This window comes from Synchiropus splendidus, chromosome 7, assembly GCF_027744825.2.
Source record: "Synchiropus splendidus isolate RoL2022-P1 chromosome 7, RoL_Sspl_1.0, whole genome shotgun sequence".
Classification (NCBI taxonomy): Eukaryota; Metazoa; Chordata; class Actinopteri; order Syngnathiformes; family Callionymidae; genus Synchiropus; species Synchiropus splendidus.
In genome coordinates, this window is record NC_071340.1 from 19377459 (window position 1) to 19390860 (window position 13402).

Consider the following 13402-nt stretch of genomic DNA (forward strand, 5'->3'; position numbering starts at 1 on the left):
TGAAAGATTCTCTTCACCAATTACAATCACTTAATGGACACCTTTGAATGCTGTGGTGTTAAGTAAGGAAGAAATAGTTTCCGGTATTTTTTGTTAAATTTAAGATTTAAAAAAGAAGTTTTTGTTGACACTTTTCTGACAACTTGCTCGGGTTGGGGAATGAATCGTGTTGCAACACCGCATTCATGGCATACCAGAAGTGAAAAAACACACTGGCAGGACCTGATTTTCTGTGTATATATTCTGTACATATACAGTACTTTGTTCAATAAGCAAGTGCGACTAGTCAAGTCTAGTTTTTGTGTATCGATGATTTCAAGTAAAGCACTGATCCTGCAGTGATGCCAGCTGTCAGACTGAGTGGGAGGTGACGCCTCCTGTTGTTTATGGTCGTCCTATTTACTTTATCCCGATTGCGTTTGTCTGTGGCTTTGCTGCTGCTGCTTGTGGACTTGTGGCACTCCAGTTTTCTCCTTTCTCTCAAACGGACTGCTCAAACCTTTGGAGCCATTAGGACTCTCCTCACATGCCGCTGCCATGCTCTTAAGTGTTCCTTGGTTCTGGTTCTAATTGCATCAGCTGGGCCGATCACAAGCGCAGCACTGTGATGTTTACTATGAACTAAAAGTCCCTTTTTACACATGACAGCTTGTTTACTTGATGTATGACTTGCTATCACAGCGGTCAATGCGAGTCATGTGCACAATGAAAGAGTCAGGAGTGCAGCAGCGGATTAGCGGGCGCTCGATGAGACCGAGATATTAAACATCACAAATAAAGTGCTGAACTCAGAATCCAGCGCCACATGACTTGCGTTCATGTAATATAGATAAACAATCGGATTTGTATCACACCTTCCACATTTTCACACAACATTTTTTGTGTCAGATTCTAATTTTGTTTTGACTATGGAGTAAAATTTGGTGTAAGTTAAAGTCATAGAAAATCAGAATAGGATTCGGTGAATGTGTTTCCTCCAAGAAAGTTGCCCTATAGTTACCCCCTGTTCAAACAATTAGGTTTGTCGGATCTTTTTATTTGTATGCAAGATTTCTTTGTACCTTCAATATTTATTTAAGCTAAAAACATTTTTTGCGTATTTCATGCGCTAATATTGACATAACCATTCGTTTATGTAAACTGTTCCTCGCATCTCATTAATCTTTTTTTTTTGTCTGCCTTATTTCCTCAGTCGAATAAAGTGCCAGTGGTGCAGCATGCGCACCACGTCCACCCGCTGACGCCGCTCATCACCTACAGTAATGAACACTTCTCCCCTGGCACGCCGCCCTCGCACCTCTCCCCGGAGATCCTTGACCCAAAGACAGGTGGGGTTTAATAGTTCGCCCTATGCTCTTCATGTGCTTCATTTCAAGAGCATCAAAACGGAATTGCACTTTCACTTCATTTGGATTTGGGTCAATATTAATGACTCGTGTTTGACTCGCTGGCAGGAATTCCTCGGACGCCTCACCCGTCAGAGCTCTCTCCCTACTACCCGCTGTCTCCTGGTGCCGTGGGGTCCATAGCACATCCGCTCGGCTGGCTGATGCCTCAGTGAGTGCCATAAACATCATGCAACAAGTCAATGTTTTTCATCGGCTGCAGATGTTGGCCACTTTCACAGGATGATTCACATTGTTGTTTTCAACTATATACATTTTTAAAAATGCCTGCGCTGAATTGATTCCCAGCCATCACACATTGAAATCCATGCATTCATATGGATGATTTGAACACGAGACCAAGCCATTCTCCCTCTCGTCATATTATTTCAGTTTGAGGTGATAATCGGATCAGTAATGGGTTTTGCCGCAGGGTCTTGTAATCAATTGTGGCGGTGGGATTTGAGTGATGAGTGCAGGATTAGTGCTGCTGGCTCTGCTGTCAGCTGCCTCGCACTTGAGACTTGGCTAACCCCGTCTCCCTCTTGGTGTCTCCCAGGCAGGGCCAGCCCATGTACTCCATCCCCCCGGGAGGATTCCGTCACCCTTACCCAGCGCTGGCCATGAATGCATCCATGTCCAGGTGAGCAGATCATGTTCAGCAACACCCTCACTTTCCCACAGGGAGTAACGTAATATCTGCTGCTGCTATAACACCCGATAACTGCCCCCCCCCCATACTCGCCCTCTCCTCCTGTACGTCATAGTTGGAGTTACCCAAGTCCCAGCCAGCAGTTATACAACATTGTCGCACCCTGAGTCGGTGAAACATTGAAAAACTTTCACTAAAGTAAAACATTATTGCCACTTTTGTCTCATTTTCTCGCTTCAGTGGTCACACACAGATTTTTCTTCCTATCTCAATACTAAAACAAATGGCTTAACTTAACTTACTTACTTTAACTTTACTTTAACCTTAAACTTAACCAGGACTATGAAACCAAACTAAAACCCAGTTATAATAACCTAGCTATTTTGTACTTTTAACCCCCAAAATGAGGCTTAGCCACTTTGCCACTTTGCAAAAATGTCTTCACTGTGTTCATTAGAAACTCATACAGGTTCTCACAAACCATGAAGTACTAGAACACACACACACGCTGGTACAGAGACGAATGAGCGGAGAATCCAGTAGAATAAGTCAAAGCCCATGTGAACCCACTCATAAGACCAAACTCTATTGTCAGATTTTTATTCCATTGTTGATGTGGGAATAAACATTTCTTCCATGTGATTAAGTTCTGTGATGATCAGCATCTTTTAAGCTACACGTTTAAAGCAAACCTCCTGGCAAATACGTTCAGTTAAAACATCACTTGATGGACACAATGTCAACCCAAATATGTGAAATTTTGATCACTAAATCAATTTTTTTGCCTCACAATTTCTAACCCTCTTGATGTTTAAACAATAAGATGGTGTTTCGGTGCATTTAGAGAACTTGATGAAGCCATATCCTCATACAGATCTCGTCTTTATTGAACACTGTTATGACCGCCTGGAAGGAAAGTGGTTTCAGGTGTGACGGCCATCTTGTTACCATGACAACAGCACAGTTCAGAAGATAAAGATAGATCCGGAAGCTTTTGAACCACTCATCTCTGGCATGTGTGCCAGACAAGCCATCTAAACTTTCAAATCCGTCTCCTGCAGCTTGGTATCGAGCCGCTTCTCCCCTCACATGGTGACTCCGCCGCCGCACAGCCTCCACCAGACCGGCATCCCTCATCCCGCCATCGTCTCGCCGGCGATCAAGCAAGAACCCAACAGCGACAACATCAGCCCTTCCATGCACGCGTACGGACATTTCTCTTTCCACCTCCAGCGCCAAAGTTGATCCTGTGCAATAACAGGGTTTCTGTCTTCCTCCAGCAGGAAGTCCCCCATCCCTGCCAAGAAAGAAGAAGACAAGAAGCCTCATATCAAAAAGCCTCTAAATGCTTTCATGCTGTATATGAAGGAGATGAGAGCCAAAGTAGTGGCCGAGTGCACTCTAAAGGAGAGCGCCGCCATCAACCAGATCCTTGGGAGACGGGTGAGTCACCAGGACTTTTTTGGGAATGTAGCGTGAGGTTTTCTTGTCCTAACCCTCATGACTTGGTCCACAGTGGCATTCCCTGTCCAGAGAGGAGCAAGCCAAATACTACGAGCTGGCCAGGAAAGAGAGGCAACTGCACTCGCAGCTCTACCCGGGATGGTCAGCACGAGATAACTATGTAAGTCCGCCACACATTTTCTCTGTGTGTTTACTATGTTTTCAGCTCCCGTTTGACTCTATTCCCTGTCTCTGCAGGGCAAGAGAAAAAAGAGGAAGAGAGATAACAAACCTGACTCCAAACCTGAAGGTAAGAAGAGCTGTTCTTAGATTATAAAAAAATATATTTTCACTGATCCCTGACTTCCTCGTGAACATTTTTATTTCTCCGTTTCTGAGCCATAATGCAGCACCATGTGCTGTTGCTTATTGCAAAAGAGTGGCGGAGGTGCAACCGTTGAAACCCAGTCATAAGGTGTCAGTCAGTTGATATCCTGTATGTCATATTTATTTAGTTATGGCATTTAAACACTGTTCCAACAATGTTGCTCAGAGGCTGTGCAAACAAAAGAGACATTACCGTGGTGAACATATACGCCCTGTAATTTGTTATGAGGACGACCGTAACGTGAAAAAAACTTACTGCAGTTTATTCATCAAGAGTCAATTTTTTTATCTTTTTGGATTTGGGAATGGAGGAGGTCAAATTATGAGTTTTCTTTTTTAAGTTTCTTACGCTGAAGCTATCGGTAAGAATATTGAAGTACGCTGAGAAATGTTGTGCGGCTCTATGAGAATCGGGTGTGACGGAATACTGCGGTCTTTATTTATAAACAGGGCAATACCAATATGATAGGGGTCATGTTTCCTGTCTGCTACTTCATGGTTTCGTGGTCAGGGACTTGGAGTCTTTTTTTTCCTTTTTATTTTTTATTTTAAGAAGAGCCATGACTTCAGCCACACTTCCCTGACTAATGACCCTTCCTGTGTGCATGCCCCTCACTTGAGCCCCTCACCTTTACTAACCTCTTCCCTTCACCTCCGCACGCAGCGTACGAAGTTCAGTGCTAATAGTGGCAGGTACGTCTGCGATAGTGCATCTCAGTGTCCCATCACATGCCATTTCAGCGTCTCTCACGTCGGCTCAAGCCTCCGCTGCTGTCACCGTCACCGCCTCAGCATTGAGGGACTTGTGCCAGATTCCGAGCCAACGCCAGATTCATAATTCAGTCTCTCTTTGCTTTGATTTCCTCAGACTTCTCCATAAGAAACAAGAAGCAGTGTGTGCAGTACCTGCCCTCAGAGAAGATGTGCGACAGCCCCGCGTCCTCCCACGGCAGCATGCTGGACTCGCCAGCCACCCCCTCCGCCGCCCTGGCCTCGCCGGCGGCTCCCGCCGCCACTCACTCTGAGCAGGCGCAGCCCTTATCGCTCACCACCAAACCAGAGGGACGCATGCCCCACCACTTCTCTGTCCCCGGCAAGGCCTCAGGATCCTCGTCTTCTTCTTCTTCCTCCTCTTCCTCCTCCTCCTCTTCCTCCCAACCCGCCATCTCCATCCCTATTGGTACCTCAGGTAGCCAGTCGACCGCACCCATCCTCACCCGACCCATTCCCTTCACCTCCCTGCACCCCTCCATGCTCTCCCCTCCCTCACCTTTCCACCAGGCCGCCCTCCACTCCCATCATGCCTTGTTCCAGTCGCAGCCGCTCTCTTTGGTCACCAAACCAACTGAATGAATCTGCAAAAGTATTCTCACTCATTTATGTGCTGTACATTGCTTTTCTTTCAAATAGATTTTAGTACTTTTTTTTCCCAAAAATATGAAAAGGAAGAAATACTATTGGTCAATATTTGACCGCCTCCTTTTCTACATCTCTCAATGAAACAATGTATTTTTTGTAAAGTTTACCGCAGAACTGGCTTTTGTTTTCATGCATTTATCCGATGAACCTCGTGTATAAAAGAACCAATGTACATACAGTTTCTTTATAAAAACAAAACGAAAAAAAAGAAACAAAAAACACATTTTCTTTGTAGCCAAAATCTGATTAATGGTAGTATTATGTTTTAAGTCCTAGTACTGGCCAATAATTTACAGCCCCTCTTTTCAATTCACGAGTGTGTCCCCCCCCTTCCTTGACTTGTTAAATAAACATTTGGAATTGTTTCTTTATATCTCTCTCGCTCTCTTTTTGTGCTGTTGAATGGTCCTGAAGCGCCGTCACCACGCGCGCACATGCGCCAGTCAACACCGTCCGCACATCACCATCGCACCGGCAGCACCGACTTTAATGTTTAATAAACAGCAAAATTTGGTGCACCTCGGAGGAAAGGCACGTCTGAACCAGGGCAACAAAAATAAATACAAATAAAAGAATAATAGACATCTGCTCCTTCCCAGAACAGAACATCCCATAACAATGACAAAAAAGCAGGTCAGCTGGATCCCAGAACAGCCAGGCCCTGCTCCGCTTTTCCTCCTCCACTTTCTACGGCATCTTTATTCACCAATTGGCACGTGGCTCAGGTTTTAATTAACTCTGAGGTAATGGGATGGAGCCCCTGGGACCTCATTAGGCTTTTCAATTAGAGAAAATACACAAGGTGGGTTACAGTTTTGGTGGCTTTTGAGATCAGTACCCCTGCCAGGGACGGACCATTGATGTCAGAGCTGGGGTGGGAGACGTTGTAGGCCAAACCAAAATATCACACTTAAAAAAAACCCCACCATATAATAACCCAAAAGGTTGCTTTTACTGCTTAATATTACAGTTATTGCATTGTTATGTACTTTTTACACATTCAAAATGTACTGAAGACTTTAGATTCCTCCTCCTTTTTCCCACCATGTTGCTTTAGTTGGATGAAACACACAACTTTTCGAGAAGCTCAAATTAGACACCAATAAGTCCGGGTACACACCACATCCCTGGTGTCACCGTCGCCCGCATCACCAGTCTGTCAATGAAATTACAGGTAATGAGTTGTCAAATTCAGCCTCCCTGAGGCCGTCCACCCATCGCCAACGACACGTCTCCCAGGACAGCAGCCTTATTAAAAATACATAGTCCTGCGCAGGTGAGAGCGAGTTGAAATGAACTGGTTATTCATGTTGATTTAAGTAAATTCCTTTTTCATGGTGCCGTGTTTAATATCTAGAAGGGAAATTTATAACTGAAAGTTCCTGATGAATTTTAGTGAAATGATTTTTCATGATCAATTGGACTGAAAAGCGTGTCAAATGAAATGGAATTGTGTGGGTTGCGTGCCCTTTTGTTTCATCCGGTTTAAAGCCGCATGTTGCACAATACTGAGGTCGACTTGCACAACATAAAAACGCATCATTCCAAGCTCCCGCAGAGGAGCCACATCTTCGTATTGACACGACCTTTCGCTCCCATTAATACCAGGAAGCTTTGTTTACATCACATGTGGCTTCCGAAGTGATATTAATTGATTGTTTTAGCAATATTCAATGAGCTTAGCAGGACCCAGCTGGATCCTTTGTGGTGGCAGGTATGGCCGACTGTGAGCTTTAGAACCGACCTAATGTTTTATTCATACCTGCTTGACCTTAAGATGCAAATGCAAATGGATGTCAAGAATAAGAAGGATCAGTGGATTTATTTTTTTTTTCAAATTTCAAATAGGTGGCAACAATTAAAACGAATTCATTGCGAGATTATACAGGTTCTCCACACCCAGCTGAGATGTAAAACACACCCTATTAGCATTTCATTACTATCTCAACTTTAGAGCAACGGCGCGATCTGTCATTTAATAAACATGATAACGTCCTCTGACGCCCAGCAGCGAACACGGGAGCTGGAAAAGGGAGCAGTCCACGTTAGACAAAGGATCTCAGGTTCAGAATGGGCTTCAAAAAAGTCAGATGGACCTGTTTTGTTCAGTTTATAAACAGTGCCCTCTGTTGTCCAAGACCTGTAGTGCCGCTTCTTTATTCTGAGAGACGTGAAAAATTGAATTGCTCGTCATTAACAACAAAAAATGAATGTGGAAATGGACACATTTGCTAGTAAATATATGCGTATTATATAAAATATTTAAGGGTATAGACATGAGAGTAAATGGAATTGTATTGTATTTGAAATAAATAAAAAATAAAAAAATATATGTATACGTGTAAAAAAAATGTTGCATTGCTTGTGCTGCTGGTAGTAAAACAGAGTTAACTAGTCGTCCGTTAAGTTAACAAATTCAACATAGTTAATGTCTGATTTTTGCCTGATAAAAGTTTTTATATTATTTTATTTTATTTTAATTTAATTTAATTTAATTTATTTTCTGTCAGCACTTTATTCCAAAACACTTCCCTCGTTGGAGGGATCCCCACTGACCGTGGCAATAAATTTGATCCTGATTCTAATTCTGATTCATTAATAGTCAAATAAAAATTTGAACAGTGGGTGGCAGTAGTGTTCAGGAACTCGTTTGAGAAACACAATATTTTGCGAGCATGTGTTTACTTGTCAAGTGCATCAGAGCGTTGTTTTGAGTTGTTGACGTGTTATTGCAAGTCACATTTATGTTTACACAGTTATTTATTTTGATTGTCCAATTGATTTTACCTACAGACCGGTTTGGAAAGATTCATGAATTTCAGCGGGAAACTATTTTATTTACAGAAAGTTTTGATGTGTGGGCGTTTGAGCAAGTAGATCTTGATGAAAAGGTGACACGTTCTTTCGTTGGTATAACTGATAACAATCCTACGGATCGCTGACGTTTAGATGAGAAGTGACGTGTTTTCCGATCCACGTCTACCCGTTGTCCTTGCATCATCCAGCAGGTGTCAGCATTGAGTCGTTGGCGCAGTTACGTTCTCTCCGCGTTGACGGCAGCCGAAGAAGAGGAGGGGCTTCCGTACACGGAAGCAGGAACCGGATCGTGTCGTCAAACCTGTCGAGGTGTATTTGTCAACGCGGATACGGAGAAGAAAACGTCTCAAGACAATCGCCTTTATCTTTCACACCACCACAATGAAGACCGCTTTCCTGGCAGTTGTGATTCTGCTCAGCGTTTCGCTGCTCACAGGTGAGCCGGTGTGCAACTGACTGCGCTAGTGCGTGACGTGATTTATTGTGTTCTGTTTATAGATGTCTCTGGCTATATCACCATACAAGGGCCAGATAATCAGATATCGGAATGTGTGGCCTCGCTGCCACCGCGGAAACTAACAGGACGCGAATATGAATTGAAGAAAGTTGACTATGAAATATTTTACAATCTGCGTGTTTACAACTGACTCTTTTATCGTACCACCAACACTTTCTCACCACAATGTCTCACACCTTATCTGAAACGGTTCACTCGTCTTTAGAGTCAATGACGTTTGCTGTAAAGTTACTCGCCTTTAAAAAAAAAAAAGAAAAAGTACTTGCTCATTTCCAATCACGGGTGTGACACGTGTTGTGTTTGTGGAACTGCGTTCCCTGAGGCAAGCAAATCCACTGAGCGTCTGCCTCTGAAATGAAAGCTTTAGAAAGGATTATTTGTTGTTTGTCAAATAAAATGTTGACAACAAACCGCATTTGTTGTCAACATAAGGCAGCATATAGGCCTGTGTGTAGGAGGAGATTAGAACTGCAGTCAGAACAGATTTTTTTTAACTTGCTATTTAAAAAACAAAAAACAAACATGATCTCCATGAAGACTGAAGACCTGTCCCCATAACCTGTTTAATTCGACCGTTGGCGGCTCAGTGATCAACCGCTTTAAGACAGCTATTCACTTGAAGGTCCTTTATGTGGTATTCTGTTCGCTTGTGTTGACCCTACTTTTATTCTGTATTTAGCTCCATTTTTGCTGAAGTGAAGACATTACTGTCAATAAACAAGGTGACTGACAGTGTCAGTTTTTCTTGGTGTGTATAGCTACCAGTAAAACCACCAAGGGTTTGGAACACGTGCTCTAAGCAAGAACAATTCGAACAATAGTAGGCAGATTTGCTTGCTCATAAAGGAGTGCTGAAGTGCAAAGAAAACCGCCGTCATGTTTATTAAGTCTGATGACAAATTTTAGTAACACATTGACGGTGCAGACGCTGCTGTCCGAAATGAGATTCAGGGGGTGAAGAAATAGGCTGAGCAAATCGACTGGAAACCACTGAACACAAGAAAATGTCCAACTCGTGAAACTTCATTACATCTGCACTGCAACGCTGCAGCAAAGGAAATTATTTGTTTTATTTAAAGTCAAAAACAATACATCTCTTCTTTTTCTGTGCTGTGTTTTGCCGTCAGTTCAACATTCCATTGTAATAAATAGTAAAATGTATACTGTATTTTTCAGTCCAATACTTCCCTCCTATTTTTTTCTTATACTTTGTTTCTTTTACTTTCATATGTAGCGTTTCCTGTGGAAGATCCAGGCCCCGACGATTTGTCTAAACCAGCAGAAGATGCAAATCCAGCATCATCAGACGTGTCTGCTACTAAAGTCAAGTTAACTGCCAGCGTTCAGGCGGAAAATGGGCCACAGCAGGTTCAGGCAGAGAGCAGCTCAGTTAACAGTATGGCAAGTGAGGCACGGAACACGGGTGTGCCAGGCACATCTATGACTCATGCTGGGGCGGACACCAGTGGAGGAAGTGAGCAGAAAACATTGGATGCTAATGCTTTTATTGATGATGTTGGCAGAGCAGGGGCGGACACCAGTGTAGGAAGTGAGCAGAAAACATTGGATGCTAATGCTGCTGTCGGTGGCGTAACTGAGACAGACGCCAGTGTAGGAAGTGAGCAGAAAACATCGGATGCTAATGTTCCTGTCAGTAGTGTAGCTGGAGCCGGGGCGGACACTAGTGGAGGAAGTGAGCAGAAAACATCGGATGCTAACGTTCCTGTCAGTAGTGTAGCTGGAGCCGGGGCGGACACTAGTGGAGGAAGTGATCAGAAAACATTGGATGCTAATGTTCCTGTCAGTAGTGTAGCTGGAGCCGTGGCGGACACCACTGGAGGAAGTGATCAGAAAACATCGGATGCTAACGTTCCTGTCAGTAGTGTAGCTGGAGCCGGGGCGGACACTAGTGGAGGAAGTGATCAGAAAACATCGGATGCTAACGTTCCTGTCAGTGGTGTAGCTGGAGCCGGGGCGGACACTAGTGGAGGAAGTGATCAGAAAACATCGGATGCTAACGTTCCTGTCAGTAGTGTAGCTGGAGCCGGGGCGGACACTAGTGGAGGAAGTGAGCAGAAAACATCGGATGCTAACGTTCCTGTCAGTAGTGTAGCTGGAGCCGGGGCGGACACTAGTGGAGGAAGTGATCAGAAAACATCGGATGCTAATGTTCCTGTCAGTGGTGAAGCTGAAGCTGGGGCGGACACCAGTGGAGGAAGTGATCAGAAAACATCTGCTGATGATCAAGACTTGGTTAAGAAAATTACTCCAAGTCAAGAAAAAGTAGATGACACGACTGTGGTTGAGGTGGTCGAAAGCCAAACCACAGAAAAGAAAGGAAATGTCGTCCTGCCTGTCATTGATGATGATGATGAGAATAACAGTGATGTAATCGAATTTGGTGACCAAGAGCCGAGCGATAAGAAAGCCGATTCGAAGGAGACTACGAACGTGGATGAGATGCCCGTTCTATATGATGATGGAGAGAGCAGCCACTTCTTCGCCTACCTGGTGTCTGGAGCAGTGCTGGTTGCCGTTTTCTACATCGCCTACCACAACAAACGCAAGGTAACCCTCCCCTCCCCCGCCCCCCCCACTCACCAAATGTTTTCATGAACAATTCTCTGATATATACTCGGTAATGAGTCTAAAATAAATAAATAAATTCTGCTTTAATCCAGTCAAGTCATGTGACCTGGCCCATGACAAATACATAAACCTAAGAACAAGCTCGGTGGAACTCCACCATCTTAACGCTGATCCTGTTGAACAGGTTTCAACTGCAGCACGGATTTAAATGATCTTTGAACTTGCAAATCAGAGTCATCTAAACCACTGAAATGAGATCGCACTGACAAATATTCAATATCTTCCAGATAATTGCGTTCCTGTTGGAGGGTAAGAGGTCGAGAAACGGACGACGACCTAAATCCTCAGACTACCAGAAGCTGGACCAGCATGTAAGGCCAAAGATACGACCAGTTCGTGTGGTAATCCCGAGAATACTGAACCTCTTCTGTTTGCCCTGCAGTTTTAATGGCTTCGGAGAAGACAAGTGGATTCTCATGTTCCTCCCTATTTATGACCACTCCAAGCTTTTTGCACGACTATGCAGACAACACTTTTGCCTTACACGAGAACTGAAATCAGCATGTAGCAGCACTTGTGTTCAGTTGTGTCCTATAACTGACGGTGGAGTGGCCCGACTCAGGATCTTGGTGTAGCAAACGCACGTGAAGTCAAACTGACCAAGCCATTTTGAATCTGTGTGCTGTTTTGATCAAATGAAGGATCTTTATGTTTTGAAATCCAAGGTGAAGTAAAAACTATCCGAGCGTCTGTGTGCCAATTGGATCGCATCTTTTGGAGGGGCTGAGGTGGGCCACTTCCTTCATCACAGTCCAGCTGTCCCGGTGTTGAAGACCCCCTGTGTCTCCAGTCTATGAGAAATGGATCCTTTTCAGAGGCCAGTGCAGTTAGGTGATCTGGTTCTCTCCTGCACTTTTAAAAAAGAATCATACGGAGGGGTGGATGTCTAAGATTTCCTTTGCTGTGTGTTTTCTATTCAGGGATGAGGTTTGTGCCAAACTGCAATGGTTTTACTGTGATTTCTTTTTTTTTTATTATTATTAATGTTATTGGTGGTTTGCCCAAAAAAAATTTTTTTGTAGGTGGGGTTTGTCATTTGAAGAAAATAAATATATTCTGTTATTACATTCACAGATCATGAACGAATGGTTTAAAAGCCATGTATTGACCAAATAAAAGCTCTGTTTTAATCTGGTTTATCTGGGTTTGCTTTCAAAGTGTAGGGCATGTTTACAGTAACCCTGATTTGAAAGGCAAGTTTCAGAACAAGCCAATGAAAATCAAAGTGCTTGCAGTAAAAAGAGCATAACTATTTACCAAGATAAGGAACACGAAACTAATGACAGACTTCGCCCAGTAAATATTAATCAGTAAACTTCGGAGATAAAACACTATAAAAGCTCTTACCAAGCACAGATCTGCACCGAGCAGCTCATTTCCATCCACATTGATGGATTTTTTAAACCCCAGATATGTATAATTTCTGCACATGTAATTTCATTTATTGTTTACATAACCACTTGAAGCATTAAAATGGCTTCAACAGCAATGTGCTCAATGGGACAGCAGGTGGCAGAAGAGTTCCAGAACTTGCTTGCACAACACACTTCAAAATGTTCATGGATCAGATGGTTCTCTGCCATCCACTGGTCCTGGTCGCCCTGTTTTGCTTTACCACAGTGTTCGATCCATTTACAGTGTTGGCATCGAGTGAAGTGTGAAAGAATGAATGAGTTAATGTTAAAAGGTGTAGCCTCCAACATATGTTAAGTTCTGCCTGATTTCTGAGCTGTAGGCTCGGGATTGACACCTTCATGAAATGCACAAAGGATCACAGGGCTGCTGCACTTTTGAGTGAGGTGGCCATTTTGTAAACCTTCACGAAGTGTATGTGTAAATAGTTCTAAATTAACAAAATTATATTTAGATGCAGAGTACAGTGATACCTCGGTTCTCGACCACAATCCGTTCCAGACGGCCATTTGAGAAGCGATCTGTTCGAAATCTGAATCGATTTTTCCCATTGCAATGAATGGAAAAAGAAATAATGCGTTCCAAGCCTTAAAATAGCCTTTTGTGGGAGTGAATGTAGAGTGTCTGCTGCAGGTGGCTGTTCCTCTATGTGTGTGGCCGCTGCATGTGGGAGGGGTTGCCGAGTGAGTGACGTCTCTCCAGAAGTGAAGAGGTGCCCGG

At 43.6% G+C, this 13402-nt stretch overlaps 2 protein-coding genes across 3 annotated transcripts in view; both read left to right on the forward strand.

The window, feature by feature from the left end:
• tcf7l1b (transcription factor 7 like 1b) overlaps positions 1-5657 on the forward strand; it is a 32055-nt gene extending 26398 nt beyond the window's left edge. The window contains exons 5-12 of one of the 2 annotated variants that reach the window (XM_053870291.1): positions 1193-1328; positions 1455-1557; positions 1945-2028; positions 3099-3242; positions 3318-3480; positions 3554-3661; positions 3739-3790; positions 4736-5657. In XM_053870291.1, the coding sequence (XP_053726266.1) occupies positions 1193-1328; positions 1455-1557; positions 1945-2028; positions 3099-3242; positions 3318-3480; positions 3554-3661; positions 3739-3790; positions 4736-5220 (1275 nt within the window). In that variant the 3' untranslated portion in view covers positions 5221-5657. The remainder of the gene's footprint in view (positions 1-1192; positions 1329-1454; positions 1558-1944; positions 2029-3098; positions 3243-3317; positions 3481-3553; positions 3662-3738; positions 3791-4735) is intronic. The other variant, XM_053870292.1, reaches the window with a different exon arrangement.
• Positions 5658-8355: 2698 nt separating this feature from the next.
• On the forward strand, positions 8356-12398 carry tgoln2 (trans-golgi network protein 2). Its single transcript, XM_053870918.1, has 4 exons — positions 8356-8539; positions 9855-11188; positions 11497-11580; positions 11652-12398. The coding sequence occupies exons 1-4, from the start codon at positions 8485-8487 to the stop codon at positions 11655-11657; spliced, it is 1479 nt and encodes a 492-aa protein (XP_053726893.1). The 5' UTR covers positions 8356-8484; the 3' UTR covers positions 11658-12398.
• The last annotated feature ends 1004 nt before the right edge of the window (positions 12399-13402 follow it).

What these genes read in the sequence shown, in the direction of transcription:
- tgoln2 (XM_053870918.1), top strand. Translation starts at nt 8,485, where the DNA reads ATGAAGACCGCTTTCCTGGCAGTTGTGATTCTGCTCAGCGTTTCGCTG. An exon ending in CAGCGTTTCGCTGCTCACAG is followed by an intron (nt 8,540 to 9,854) that starts GTGAGCCGGTGT and finishes TTTCATATGTAG; the next exon opens with CGTTTCCTGTGGAAGATCCA. An exon ending in CCTACCACAACAAACGCAAG is followed by an intron (nt 11,189 to 11,496) that starts GTAACCCTCCCC and finishes AATATCTTCCAG; the next exon opens with ATAATTGCGTTCCTGTTGGA.